The following is a 15,741-nucleotide window of genomic DNA, read 5'->3' as shown; positions in this document are numbered from 1 at the left end:
CCATGCAAATAAAACTCTTAACTTACCTCCCACCCCCCCCCCCCAGCCCTGCCCCAGCCAAGTATGAATGGCCTTGCCAAGTATGATTGACCAAGGCTGTGGAACACAGATTCAAGTTGCCTCAAATACTGTGTTCCAACATTGTAACAGGTTCATGAAAGTTCATATAATAACGGAACAAAGTAATAGGAGAATTTTAAAACACCCCCCTCTACGGGGGCGGGGGGAATCTGCAGAACCTGCTATTTTCTGGATGGAGAGCTCCTGACAAGTCCTGCAAGCTTAGCTGAATGTGGACACCTTCAATGCGCCAGTCACAGAACCAGGGGCCAGACAGACACAATGCTTCATGGACAGGACCTCCGTGCCTTCGCCTGTAGCTGTCGCCTAAACAGTCAAGCACCTATCACAGACCACAGCAGATGAGAGAATGCCACTAAGCAAATAAATCCAACAATGAGCACATTTCAGAGTGTGTAAACCACATGTTAAATTCAATGAAAGAGATTTCAATTAAAAATCAAATGTCTATTCATTTCCTTCCACTTAAGAAATACAAAGTTAAAATACAAAGCTTTATTTATATTTACTAAATCAAAGTAATAGGAAAAGTTAAGGCTTTGTTCGGTACTCTGGCCAACGGTAACAATCCCATTACTCTAGCACCACAGCTCACAAACTTACACACGACTCTGAGTGGTTATAAACTTACCGTTTTAACATATTACATATATTCATCCCTAATTACAACTTTTATCTAAAACAATTCAATACTACTAGAACATAATCCCAAGGAAGAAGGAAAAAAAATAACTTTCCATTGCCAGTGAGGAGAGTGCAGTGACTGCCACTTGATTTGGGACATTCTGGAAGAGTTCAAAAGTGGAAGGTTAGTTAGGTTAATCGGGCTCAATCCTGTGAGCTTTCAGATGAGGAGCGGGGAAACACAGTGCAAGTCACTCATGTGAGGCCACAGCATCATATGGATCACAGGGGCTTCCAAAAGGACATAATCACACTTGTTCAAAGACTGAATCAGGGGCAGGAGATGTAGCTGAGTTGGCTGGAGTGCCTGCTGGCATATATGAAGTCCTGGACTTCATCTCCAGAACTGTATAAATTGGGCATTAATGACTAAAACGTATATTAAGGAAAGAAAACCCATGACAACATTTTAGACTCTTAAAATTACACTAAAGCAATACTTTAATAAGCACATCTTCAAACAACAGTACCATGAACAGGGCTGGCAGCTCACCAATATATTAACTTAATGGCACATCCATGTTCTACTCTCTCTCTGCACTGGCCGTGCTTTCACCAGCATCAGAGTTAAATGTCTTCCACAGAAACTTCTCATTTGCTTTCCACAGGGAAGCCTCCAGCTCGTCTTTCCTTTTGGAGGCTGTGGAGAGGGGTGCTTTTGTACACAGAGTCTCGATCACTGCCAAGTCAGTGAGTTTGCTGAGGCTGTCATCGTTCTGCTCATTCAAGATGTCCCAGAAATCTTTCGGTCTCTGCCTTGCTTTGGCCACAGGCCCTGAAAGAACCTCTTTTGGCAGCTGTGTGGGACCTTCCCCATGGTTCTTAAAGAGGTCATTAAGAATAGAGGTGTCACCAAGCAAGCCTTCCACGGGAGTGCGTTCTGACACTGGGTTTTCTACCCCTGTGTTTCCCAGCTTGGAAAGCGGTCTGTTTCTTGAGCTGCATGCTCCTGTGAGGTCCTGCTGGTGTCCTGGAGAATTTTCTAGCTCTGTCTCCGGGGTTTCAGACTTGCTGTTTGGACAGAAGAGTGTCATGGTGCTCTTGGGTATGTGGTCATCAATCTCTTGAGTGAAGCTGACAGAGGGTTTCTTAATTTTTGCAACACTAGAAAATGTCTCTTCTTCATGGGAACCGTGATTATGAAATCTGACTGACTTTCCTTTACATAGTTTTGGGTTGTAAGCTTGAGACATTTTGTTGGCAGAATCATTGCATGACAAAGTATTATCATTTGAGGGCCTTTCTTCCAAAAGAGATTCTTTTTCTTTGGCTTTATTCTTGACTCTCTCTTTTTCCTTATGAACACGTCTGATCAACTCCGAAGCAGAATTCACAAAGAACCCCTTCACCTCTGGGTGCTGAAAACTGTAGAAGTCCCTGAGCATTCTCTGCCGCTCTTCAGATGTGGTGCTGATTACTTGTCTAGCAAACTCCTGCACCGGTAACTTGTAGTAAGAGGCCATTTCTTCAAACTGCTTTCTAAGATTGGGTAGATAAAGCCAGCAGTTATTTATTTATTTATTTATTTATTTATTTTTGTTACATTTTATTCTTAAAGACTACTCAGGAAGTTGTTGAGATGGCTCAGCAAGTACAAGTGAAGACCTCCTGCATTCAATCAGAACCCAGGTGAGGGTGGAAAGGGAGAGCCCACTCCAGAAAGTTGTCCTGGGGCCTCTACACATGGTCTGTGGCACACGGGCCTGCACTCACGCACTGCAATGGAGTTAAGAACTTTTAACGTATTCATTAGCAGTGACAGGAAACATAAAAGGGAAGCAATGCGCCTTGTTCCTTTGGGACATCAGCTTAATTTCACCCTAAGAGAATGTTCCTCTTCCCATTTGCTACCAGAAATGGCCTTTTGGCTTATTAAATCATCAGCTTTTTAGGTGACTGATTTATACTATTACGTAGTTCCTGGGAATTATAAGAGCCCAGCAGGCTACTCCTCCAGTCAGTCAATTTATGACTGACACGAGAATTATCATTTATATACTATGTATTTGAGAATCTATTTTGCATTCAAGTCCCATAGAGTAATATTGTTAAAGAATGGCTTTGATAAATAGAAAATCCTGAAAAATATTCCCCTTTTCCCCTCCTTTCACAGGATAGAATTTCACACGGTGTTTTCTTGAGCTTAAAAGAAAGCTCTATAAGTGTAGTTTTTGTTCCCCAATTGATTCAGTTTTAGTGCAGACAGCTAATCGTGGGAGTCAGACACTATTTTACTGAGCATACCTGTACTCAAGAGACAAGAGGACGGAAAGTCTGAGGCAGTATAGACTACATAGGGTGTCTGTCTCAAAGCCAAAAAAAATATAAATAAACATAAAAGTAAGATCTTATTTGAAAACGTGAACTCCCTTCCTAGAGTAAGACACTAACGAACACTTCTCTCTGTACACACACAAGTGGGCCTTCTGGAACCCTGGTAAAGTGGAGATAGAAAAATTATTTAGGTTCCTTAAGCCACAGACTGCTGCTTTGCACAGGGAAGGATTTGAAGTCTGAATTGTACCTATTCCCTAAACCACACTGAAGTTCAATGTGACAGCATCAGCAAAAGGATCTACAGCATTAACGTGAGGTCATGGGTAGAGCATGAATGCTGCAGGGTCAGTGCCTTCATAAGATGAGAGAAATAGGGAGACAGCACAAGGGTATTTTCAAAAGATCCCAGTTTTGAGCCAGACTTGGCAGCATATGCTTGTGATCCCAACACTCGGGATGTGGAGGCAGGAGGATTGAGTTCTTGATCATCCTCAGCTATATGGTAAGTGTGGGGCATCACGAGACCCCTGCCTTATCCCCCTCACCACTAAAAAGTAAGATGTTTTATTGCTTTGCTGATGCTGTGTTTGAGCCACAAGTTGGGAAACCTCAGTATCTGTAAATTCGTCTTCAGATAAAAGACGAAGCCAATTCTGCAAGACAGGTTAAAGGCTGCACAGAGTTGTATTTCACATTACACAACAGTTCCACTAGTTTTTACAGAGCCCTGTTATGTGCTAAGTGCACATATACATAATGTGCACTGTAGAGATTATACGATAGCAAAAAAGACCCAGTCCCCTGCTTCATGAAGCTCAGTCTAGCTAAGGTAGTCAAAGCAAAACAAGCAAGGCCGAGTGAAAGGGTAAACTCAGCTCTATTGCCACTCACAGTGGGTATCCAGGTGCTTGTTGGTAGGCAAGGAGGGTGCGCACAGAGGTGGGGGGGGGACGGAATGGGACACAGGGTTTTTTGCTGTCACCTCTATCTGAAGGTAAGGATGAGCCAGGGACACTTCAAGCCAGTCCTTAGAGGACCTAGAACACATCAGAACAGATGAAAATCCTGAAGTGGCCAGCAATCATGGGTCTGCATGGCCAGGTGAGAAGGCTGAATTTTATCATACATACAACATTCTTAGGGTAAAACAATGTTGTTTTTTTTTAAATGTATGCAAATAGAAGCATTAAATACTACTGCTTTTTGTGGTTTCCTGTTCATTTGTTTCTGCCTCCCAGGCCAAGTTAGTCTCTTATGGTTGCAGTGGTGGTCTAAGATGATTGCCATGGATTCTGGGGCTCACTAGTGTCTTATCACATGTTCCAAATTCAGGGATTCCACACCTGATCAACAGTCAAACCTACCTACCACAGTGTATTTCATCCCACAAGTAAACATTCCCCAATTTCTGTCCTGGAAATGGCTAATATTCTTGTTGGCACACACAAGCATGTTCTTAAACAGTTCCATTTTTCAGGTCAAATGAAGTAATAGAATATTATTATTCTGCCTATTTCTCATTTCCAAATCCACTTCCATGACCTAATAAATGTTTTTGCTTATTTATAAAGATTTAGTGACCAAGAAGGTTTTAAGTGATGCCTTTTACTTATCCAAGACTTGGCGATGTCTCGGCAGATGTCACAGTAACTCTATCACTGCTGTGCTGAGACGATGTATGGTCTCACCTGTGACCTAGGGGGACAGGCCACCCCTGGGAGGAGTGCTGCTTCTACACTATTTAGCCCAAGGAACCTTTGAATGAATTATGCCCATGACTGCACAGAATGACAGTTTTTTTTTTTGCCTTCCAAATCATTTTCCTGATTCTGGGACTGCAACAGAATTTTCTCTAAGAATTCAGGAAAATGCAAGGAGCAAAAGCTAACCACTTTTGTGAGAAAAAAAAATTAGTAGAGTAGCTTTAGGAAAAGAGAAAACGAAAAACCAAGTTAGAAATCTATTAGCACGTCTATCAGCAGTTATGAGGGTTAAAGTTCAAAGCATTTCTCCTCTTGGGAAGGAGCTGAGCCACATCTGACATCAGCATGTCACTGCTTTTGCTTTACAAGGGCTAGATGTGCTGAAAGCCCAAGGAAGTCCATCATGCAGCTGCTACAAGATACTGCCTTGATTCTGGCTGACTATGACGACAGCAGGAAGGGCTGGGGTGACCAGGCAGGTCTTGGCATTTTAATATTTCTCTTTTCCTTTTTATCCAGCACAAGACATTTCCTCTCTGAGCTGGGTAAACAACAAAAGGAAGCAAGAAGATATTGTGGAATGTTAATTTGTGTTACAATTTTTTATGCTGTGGAACATTTGTTTAATAATGCAAAGATGTGTTGCATTCTTTTATGTTGCATTTAATTCTGTAAAGCTATATCACTTTGCCTGTCTAAAACACCTGATTGGTCTAATAAAGACCTGAACAGCCAATAGCAAGGCAGGAGAAAGGACAGGCGGGGCTGGCAGACTGAGAGAATGAAAGAAGAGGAGAAATTTGGGAGAAGATGATCTAGGAGCAAGAGAAGGAGGAGGACTCCAGGGGTCAGCCACACAGTAAGAGTGAAAGTAAGATAAACAGAAGTAAGAAAAGGTAAAAGCCCAGAGGCAAAACATTGATGGGATAATTTAAGAAAATCTGGCTAGAAATGAGCCAAGCTACAGCCGGGCATTCATAAGTTAAGAATGAGTCTCTATGTGTGCTTTATTTGGGAGCTGAGTGGCAGGCCCCACAAAAGACAAAGAGTAAAGAGTAAAAAACAACCAACTAGAAGAACATACACTGCTATAGGGACCACGACCCACGTTTCTTTAATGACTGGGGAAGTAGAGTCAGTCTTCTAGAAGAATAACTGACCACAGTGAAAATGTGCGCCCTGCAGAAATCACCGTTGCAAGCCTGCCAGGAAGGACGAGGTGCTGCCTCACGCCAGCTCTCTGGGTTACTGTGGGGCTTGCCGCTCCTCTCCGGGCAGCTCAGACACCAACTCCAAGCAAGAGCCGGTATCACCTCTACTGTCCAGAGGCCATGTGGACCAGGCTTATGGGTCCATCTCACCACTTCTTGATGCCATTCTTGGTAACATTAAAACCTGTCTGTGGAGATCCCACTGAGATCCTGGCTTACTCATTTCTTCACCTGACCCTGGAGATCGCCTCATTTCCATGTTAGTCCACCCCACATCTCTGCAATCCCAGAACTTAGAAATTAGGGCATGAGACTTCTAACACCAGCCTGAACTATATACATCAAATTTCATGCCAGTCTGAGCTACTTAGTGAGCTCCTGTCTCAAAAGCATTGTTTGTGTTTTTTAAATAGAAAAGTTCTGATTTTCTGAAATTCGGATGTGAAGTACGGTTATACATTATATATTTTGTTAAGAAGTTATACTTCTTCGGAGAGTTGGCCAGAAGTCTAGAGTTACCACAGACAACCTACCTGCGAATTCCTTTTGGTGTTTCTCCAATGATGAAGGTAGTCTGATTAGTACGGTAGACATCTTTCTTTTTCTGGCTTACAGGGTGGGATACGCACAGAGGAGAGGAAATGCTCCCTTCACTTGGTGGCTGATCTTTCTCTGTTACTGTGTGTGCGTCCATCTTATCTCTGTATGTCTGTAAAAGGGAAGTAAAAACTAAGCCTGATCAATAAGACAAAGAACACACACTTTTCCCCAGATACTCTTTATAGTAAAGCAGATCACACTATTCAACTGAAGCAACTATTGGAGGATGTTAGCCTACACCTTTAAAGGACAGATATGCAAAAATGTATTGTCTATTGTCAAGGCTGTGGATGCACTTACTGACATATGGGCTGATAGCTACTATTCTAAAGATAATAATCAATGATTAAATGAATGAAGGTTCAGAATTGGTCTGTCTAGGCAAGGTGTGATTGTCCACACCTGTAATCTCAGCAATTTGGAGGCAGAGGTAGGGAGATAAGGCCTCCAAGATCATTCTGAAGAACACAGGGACTACCAGGCCAGCCTGAGCTAATGAGACCCAATCTCACGAAATCAAACAGGACTGTAGATCACTCAAGAGGAAGAGACGTTTCCTCTGAGGCCTAAAATAGTGGGTCAGGAAAAAATATTATATGCTTCTAATCTCAATGAGTGTAGCAGGATGGCAAGTTCTATTCCATTCCAAAAATAAAAGTAACAGAACAAATCCACAACAACAGAAACATATTTAAGTTCAAAAGTAAGAAAATCAAACTTTATAGGTTCCAAAACCAAAGAAATGATATAGCAATGAGTGGGAGCCCAGCAGGCCACGGGTTAGTATCTACAACATGGCCTGCAGGGCCTGTATAGATCTGGGGGATGGAAAGGACTCAGTTCCCTGAAATTAAACAACAAACATGTGGAAGGTAGTTTCATTGGCTCAATGCTTAATGCACAAGCGTGGAGATCTGTATTTGGCTGGCTAGGTGGCTTAGTGGGAAGAGGCTTGCTGCAAAGTCTGACAACCTAAGTTTGATTCCCAGAAACATGTGGAGGGAGAGAACCAACTTCTGAAAATGGCCCTGTGACCACTGTGGCACTAGCACATTGGCACATATGTACACCAAAGTTTTAACACTTCTACTAATAATGGAATTCCAATCTGAGTTTAACCTTAGAACTCATAGATGCTGGGTGTGGTGGTGCACACTTGTGATCCTGATGCTGCGGGAGAGGCAGGAGGATCCTGAGGCTCACTGTCCCAAGGAAGAAGAGACACATCTGTGCACATGCACACACCCACCTGCAGACTAGAGACACACGGAGCAGCAACAGCAGGAGCAGCGGCTGCAGCAATGCTGGAGATGCAGCTCAGGAGCAAAAGCTTAGCTCCATACCCAGACCTCCCCTCCACACAAGAAGGATAGCTGATTTACAAAATATAGACAAGGCTAAACTGGTATACAGAGCAACAGAAGGGGACTACCTTCTTACTCTAGACAGAAACAACCACTAGAGACAAAGCAATGGCTGGCTGGTGACAATTGGAGAATCCGGTTTTATACATCCTGCTGATATGAAAAGCTATCCTGAAAATCAACATTAGAAAATTGGTGAAGAACTGGTGAAAACCAGATTCCAATGAAGTGCAAATGCCAAAACAGTACAGGAAGGTTTCCATAATCAAAAGGTGGCTTGTGATTCAGTGGGAAAAAGAATTCAGAAAGTCAAAGAACACTAAAACTCTGCCACTGTTAAGCCACAGATGCAACCAGGATGAGAACTCTATTGTGGGACAACAGGGAATCAGGAAATCTGAAGGATACTTTCAATGACCTTACCAGGGAAGATAAGAAAGAAAGAAAGAAAGAAAGAAAGAAAGAAAGGAAGGAAGGAAGGAAGGAAGGAAGGAAGAAAGAAAGAAAGAAAGAAAGAAAGAAAGAAAGAAAGAAAGGGAAAAACCCAGCAAGGCATTGTATAAACACACTTGAGATAGGGCCAAATACAAACTTTAAGAAATAAATTTAAAATAAAATAGAAACAACAGATGGGTTAGACAGCAAACAGATCTGCAATAATAGTTGATAAACTAGGATAATAAAAACTTCAAACTAAAAAAGGAGAGTGTCTTTACTAGGAACAATAAAAACAAATGTCTTCCTCTAGATTACAGATAAGGAAATATCCTAAGACCTACTGGAAGGAGAGATGGTAGGAGAGAAATGGCAAATATAAGACTTCTAACTAGTGCCAGCAGAACAAAGCAGGGTAACGTCATTAGCATGCACACAAAGTGATGCTACCTATAATCACACAACAGTCAACTTGACAACTGCTCAAGCCAGGCGCTGTCGGGCACGCCTGTACTCCCAGATACTCGAGAAGTTGAAGCAGGACTGTTTGGTCAAGGTCTGTCTGGACAACATAAAAAGAGCTGATCTCAAAAACATAGAAAGGAAATTCCAAATATAAATAGACTACTAGAATTCATTTGCTATACATTGTTGATAATAGTGTAATTTTTTTCTTTGATGGTGTGCTGGCTAGTTTTATATCAACTTGATACAAGCTAGTCACTGGAGAGGCGGGAGCCTCAATTGAGAAAATGCCTCAATAAGATTAGGCTACAGGAAGGCCTGTAGGACATTTTCTTAATTAGTGATGGATGTGGGAGGGTTCATTGTGGGTGGGACCACCCCGGGCACCGGTTGTGGGTTCTACAATAAAGTACGCTGAGCAAACCATGGTAAGCAAGACAACAAGCAGCACCCTTCCACAGCTTCTGCATCAGCGCCTGCCTCCAGGTTCCTGCCTGTTTGAGTTCCTGTCCTGGTTTTCTTCAATGATGGACTACAATGTGGAAGTGTAGGCCAAATATGCCCTTTCCTCCTCAACTTGCCTTTTGGTCATGGTGCTTCATTGCAGCAATAGAAACCCTAAGACAGATGGGAATCAAAGAGGAACAAAATGACCTACGTTCAAAGGAGAGTACATTTTGATTCCATGGATATCTGAAGTACCTATTATGTTCCCATTACTATGCATCTGAGATATAAACACACTCAGGTATACATTGAAGAGTATCTCCCAGGGATATGAGAGGTGATAGCATTTAAAAACTATGTGCATTTAACCCCTTCTTTTCCTCATACAACAGGTATATCTCAACTTACATTCACATGCCCTCCCCCCACTTAAAGCAACTGTATGCAAACCATTTCTAATGAAGACAGATAGACATCTTTGGAAACTATGATAGATGGTGCACATGAACAAATGGTGCCATTGAAGCTTTGCTGACTGCAGTCAGTAACACTGAAAGCTGCTTTGTTAAGGTTATCGGGTTTTTAAATTGTTTGAAAAAACTATCAATGAAGAGAAGAAAATACTGATCCTTAAGATAAATCCAAAAGAAATGTTATGTATTTATTTCCATTAGAAACAAGATGAGGGTTACAATTTACTAGCTTCTAAATCTCCAGAAATATCTGTTCATTGTCTTAAGAGACAGGAACTCTAATATGGACTCAAAGAGAATAAAGAGTAGAGCAACTGGGTCAACCAAGAACTCCCCTTCCTCTTACACTGTGATTTCTGAAGCCATGGAGAAATGGTGCCGGGTAATGGCTCTTTTCAGTTGTTTATATGACTACTCTTTCTGACATCACAAAGCTCACATTTTATATACATTTAAAGAATCAGTTTTATAAATCCTTTGAGAATTCCGCCTTTGCAACCAAAGATACTGGATAAATAGGTCATTAGATTTTCTGACATATCCCACAATTTAAAACCAGATTCTTGAAAGGAGAAAAGCCATTTTCCCCTTCACATGAATTTTACATCCTACCCTTTATTATTACTTCTTAAAAAGACATGACTTCAAATTGCTATTTTAGTAGACAATTTTACTATTTTATTGAAATTAGGTTGTAAGACATAAATTTGTATTTAGCCCAACTGAATTATTAAGATTTCAGGAATGTATGTGCTGTCACATTTGTACTGAATTATAAGTATGGAATGGAGGTAGTGGATTACATTCTGATTGCTGTATAACAAGTTACCATGGTATTATTGGCTTGAAACAACATAAACTCCTGACCTTACATTTCTGTAGGTATGTCTGACATGGGTCTCACTGGGTTAAAATCAAAGTGCTGGCAGAGTTATGTTCCGTTTCTGAGGCTCTAGGGGACAATTCATTTCCATACTTCTCCAACTCCCAGATGCAGAACACAGTCCTTGTCTTCCTGTAACACTTCTCTCAGGGTCACACCACCCTGTGAGCAGAGCCAGGGAGGGTTCTGCTGGTGAGAATGAATGTGACTATACCAAGTCCAGACAGATTTAAAGGGCACAGGATTCTGATCAGCTAGGTAGTAGCCTTTAATGGTATTCATCCAGTTAATTCAACAAGGTCAGCTTGATTCAAACTGAATTGCCCCTACAATCTTAATCCTCTGTTGTCAGAGAAGGAAACATACTAACAAGTTCCAATGATTAGCCACGGGCAAGAATCTTAGGGACTATGGAACTTTTCCTTACTAAGGGTCCTTTGCTAGAGTCCACTGACCCTATGAAGGTTACAGAGAACTGAAGCTGCATTTGCAGGTGTGTATGTGAGCATGCACATGTCCCTCAGACAGGAAAGCCTGGGGCACTTTCTCATTGAATTGAGGACTATGTGAGCAGAAAGAACTGTGAATTGCTGGTTTACATGGCAGCTCTATTTATGTAGGTTTTTAAAAATCCTTACTCTTTTTGAAGAATAATGTCCATATTAATTTATAAACATCTTGGCGCTCTTGTTACAGAGGAGGTTTTCACTGTGTATAGCCAACTCTTCATAGCAGCTGAGATGGGCAATTACTGCTACAGAGAAGCTGTAGCTGTACTGACAATGCGCAGCCAGAACAGGACAATTCCAGATCAGGTGAGCTATGGAGTCCTGACAATAAGGTAAGTCGCAAAAACAAAGTGGATTAGAAATTTAAGAATACTGTCGCTTTTAACATTAGGACAGAGGATAAAGTTGCTCTTGTGACTCAAGGCATCAAGCTGAAAACACCTTTCTTCTCCCAGAGGATAGGATAGGCAACAACTGGATAACTGGTTTAGAAATGGATAGAAAGCTCTGCAGTTACGAGGTGGAGGAAGAAAGTGAAACCCTGTTTCTGCACAGCCACAATTTTCCTCCTTTCTGCTGATTGGTGAAGTGGTTGAGGCAGTGTTTCAGTATGTATCCTAGGCTGGCCTCGAACTCACTATGTAAGCCCACCCTGGTGGTAAGCTCACAACTCTCTTGCCTCTGTCCCCTGTGTGCTAGAATTACAAACATGAACCTGGCATCTCTAGTATTTTCTCCAGAAATCTGTTACAGTTTATATATGAAATGCTCCTACAGTCACATGTATTTGGACATTTGGTGCCCAGCTGGTGGCACTGTCTGAGGAAGCTGTGGAACCTTTGGAATGTAGGCTTTGCTGACAGACAGACCGTTTGGGTTAGCCTTGAGGGTTACAGCCTGGCCTTGCTTTTGATCCCTCTCTTCTTGACTTGCAAGATGTGTGGAGCCTCTGCCACACACTTCTACTGCCATGAACTCTAACATGCCTTCTCCACCATGACAAAACTGAAGCTCTGGGCAAAAATGAGTCTTCTGTTAAGTTGCTTCTGTCATATATTTTGTCACATTGACAATAAAATGCAGATGCTTAAAAAAAAGCAAGATGAGGGGATTGGAGAGACGGCTCAGCAGTCAAGAGCAGCTGCTGCTCTTGCAGAGGACCTGCGTTTGGTTCCCAGCACCCACAAGGTGGCTCACAATCATCCATAACTCCAGTTCTAGGAGATCTAAAATGCCATCTTCTGACCTCCGTCATGCAGGCAAAACACTGCTACTTAAAGATGATAATGCATATATTCATTATGTCTTTAAGTGAGGATAATAACTAAGAGGCCATCTGTGTAGGAAGAATACTAGGGATGTGTTCACTGTGCACCCTCCCTTAACTCTTGCTTTACATGAGAGCATGACTTATTGATTCTTATGCACTCACTATATATAGTCTGCAAATCTGAAACTCAAAGTAATCTAAATCAACCCTTTTCCACTTAGAAGATAAAACAGGAAAGAAGTATACAAATAGACTACAAATAAAGACTTATGCTCTCTTTCTGCTCCCTCTTTCCCGATCTCTTTCCCTTTCTCCTTCTTGCTGTTCCTCTGGGGCAGACAGTACTTTCCTGTCTCCCTCTTCTCTTCTGTTCTTCCTCTGTGTCTCTTTACCTCTTTTCTCTTTCCTTTCCCCTTCCCTTCCTTCCCTTTCTAATAAAAATTCTCACAAAAACAAACAAACAAACAAAAAAACCCCAAATCAATCCACACTAGGTCTTACCTGTCATACCACATGCTCATCTGTCCTGTATCAGTATGAAACAGTCAAATGGCCTTGGACAATACTGAATGATTTTTTTTTTTAAGATAGAGTTTCTCTGTGTAGCCCTAACAGTCCTGGAACTCACTCTGTAGACCTGGCTGGCCTCAAACTCACAGAGATCTGTCTGCTTCTGACTCCTGAGTGCCAGGATTAAAGGTTCGTGCTACCATGCCTGGGTTAAAGATCTTATTGCTATTTATTTATTCACTTATTTATTTTGTACTCACATGCCAAAGCATATGAGTGGAGGTCAGAGGACAACTTTCAAAAGTCAGTTATTTCTTTCTATCATGTGGGCCCCAGGATCACTGGCCGTCCTTTACCTGGTAAGCCAAGTGGCCCTCTTTCTTTTTCCTTTAGTGAAAGTCAAGATGCCTACTTTCATTAAAGCAATGACTTTTATTTCAGTATGAAAGGGTTAAGAAAGGAAAACTGTCAATAGCAACTCTTAATGTCAGTATACTTTCAAAGAGGGTGTCTCCTGCCTCACAGCTATATGCTTACATTTTCATCTTTCTGTTTATTCAGGCACATATGGAGTGTATATTCTAGGAAACAGCACTGCATAGTTCACAGAATGTTTAAGAAACAAAAACCGCTTTTTATGAACATTAATTGAGGTGAAAAATGAATTTGGAGGTAAACTGCTAAACAACCACAGAGGGCACTTGCAGAAGAATAAGAAGGGAATCAGAATTTGATGGGAAAAGGTTCTCATAACCACATCCTGTTTCAAACTGTCAAGAGATTAAAATCTAGGAGAGGGAAGAACTTTTTTTTTTCTTTCTGACAAAGGGTTTTTCAATGTAGTTACAGGTGGCCTTAAAACTAATGATGTAGCCCAAGCTGGTCTTTAGCTAGGGTACTTCTACTTCAGTCTTCAGAATGTTGTGGTTATACAAGCTTGTCACAATGCCCACAATGGGGTTAACTTTTGAAGGCAACCATGAAGAGCCCTGTTGTGGTTTGAATGAAAAGGGTCCCCATAGGCTCATGGGGAGTGGCACTATTGGGAGGTGTGGCCTTGTTGGAGTAGGTGTGGTCTTGTTGTTGGAGTAGGTATGGCCTTGTTGGAGAAACTCTGTCATGGGGGATGGGCTTTGGGGTTTCAGAAGCCTAAGCCAGGACCAGTGATTCTCTTTCTTCCTGCTGCCTACAGATCGGGATGTGGAACTCTCAGCTATCTCTCCAGTACCATGTCTGCCTGCATGCTGCCAAGTTTCCCTACATGATGATAATGTACTAAACCTCTGATATGTAAGCCAGCCCCAACTAAATGTTTTCTTTTATAAAGAGTTGCCATGGTCATGATGTCTCTTCACAGTAATAAAACTCTAAGACAAACCTCTAGCTACTAGTTTACAGAAGAGGTAAAAAGGTATTGTGGATAATCTCTCTTGGGGCTAATCCACATCCATAACCAGCACATAGTGTCTCCCCCGATCACCTTACCCTGTACGTTGCAGAGAAAGGATACTCAAGAGTGGTGCCCTGGCAGTACAGCCTATCTGTGGCAGGCTAATAGGAATCAGTGAAATCTTTCACTGGGTAGATATGGAATGACTCTAGTCATGAAGCTGGCTCCTGTTAGAGCACACCAGAAAAGAAGAGTATGTACCAGCAATGCTCATGTCTCCAAAGCCAAGTGCTTGGGCTTGATCAGTAACAGGAAACTGGAACTAAGGGGAGATTTTGAAGGCAGCGGAAAGTCATGATGGAGGAAGGCTCAACTCAGAAGGTTAGTTCTAAGATAAACAGAGGACCTGCCTATCCTGGGAAAGTCTGGAGCTTACAGCTTGTTCCCAAGACTAGTACAGAGCTCTAAAGACATTCTAAGGTCACCATCATGTGTGGCCACACTCTTCCATCATCTTGATCACAACAAGTATGCCATCAAGACTACAAATCAAGTGTTCTTTCAGTTTCTGTCTTCATCAAGCTTTAAACAGTGAAATCTGAGGCTGCAATGTTTTGTTTACACATCTGTTCAAACAAAAGATTTAAAAACAGATCTCTTTGGTTAAGGGCCAAACTGTAAGCACACACAAAGGCATAAATTTGCTTATCTTTGTGATACAAGGAACTGGGAGTGCTATCAAAACAGAGAGCACAATAAAAGTAAATCCATTCAAATGGCAGCTGGGCCTGAAGTGACAAAACTGTTTAAGGATCTTTATACAAGGGTGAAAATACACAAATTAATTATGCAAGGTTATAATGCAGGTCTCTGCATTCAACAAAAACCTAAGTCTAAAAGCTACTCTTAAACTTTAAGCCATCATCTGGGAGAATAACCAACCGGTTCCAGGACTCACCCCAAATATATATGAAAGTCACAATTTCTGCATATGTTATAAAAATGACACACCTGAAAACACAAGCAGAGTCAAACCCAAAATATGTCATGGGAAGAAGAGTTGGCAACTCTAGCTCCTTTCTTCCCAGAAAGTATAACACCTGCAGTCTAAAGCAACTTTATTTTGTGGTGGCTCTGTTGGTTTTATGACAGGATCTATCACTTTGTGTTCTAGGCTAGCCTAAAACTCAGCATGCAGCATAGGATGGTACTGAACTTATAATTCTACTTCACACTCTAGAGTGCTGGCACAATATGAAGGTGTACTTCTATGCCCAGTCTACAGTAAGAAATCTCACACAATGTGGCTGGTGGATGGCTCAGCAGACAGAGGTGCTTGCTAATGAACCTCCTGACCTGAGTTTAATCCCCAGACTCCACATGGTAGTGATTCCTACAAGCTACACACACACACACACACACACACACACACTCACACA

At 41.7% G+C, this 15,741-nt stretch overlaps 1 protein-coding gene across 5 annotated transcripts in view; it reads right to left on the bottom strand.

The window, feature by feature from the left end:
* Positions 1-561: 561 nt before the first annotated feature.
* The window catches only part of Ercc6l2 (ERCC excision repair 6 like 2), a 97,980-nt gene continuing 82,800 nt past the window's right edge, over positions 562-15,741 (bottom strand). For 3 of the 5 annotated variants that reach the window (XM_021232049.2, XM_005078437.4, XM_040756138.1), the window contains 2 exons: positions 6,490-6,665; positions 562-2,244 (listed from right to left, as the gene is read on the bottom strand). In XM_021232049.2, coding sequence (XP_021087708.2) covers positions 1,290-2,244; positions 6,490-6,665 — 1,131 coding nt within the window. In that variant the 3' untranslated portion in view covers positions 562-1,289. Of the gene's footprint in view, positions 2,245-3,933; positions 4,080-6,489; positions 6,666-15,741 lie in introns of all 5 variants that reach the window. The other 2 variants (XM_040756139.1, XM_040756140.1) reach the window with 2 other exon arrangements.

This window comes from Mesocricetus auratus, unplaced genomic scaffold (assembly GCF_017639785.1).
Source record: "Mesocricetus auratus isolate SY011 unplaced genomic scaffold, BCM_Maur_2.0 Super-Scaffold_100013, whole genome shotgun sequence".
NCBI classification, from domain to species: Eukaryota; Metazoa; Chordata; class Mammalia; order Rodentia; family Cricetidae; genus Mesocricetus; species Mesocricetus auratus.
Note: the sequence above shows the minus strand (reverse complement) of the source record. Positions and strands in the feature narration are given on the sequence as shown.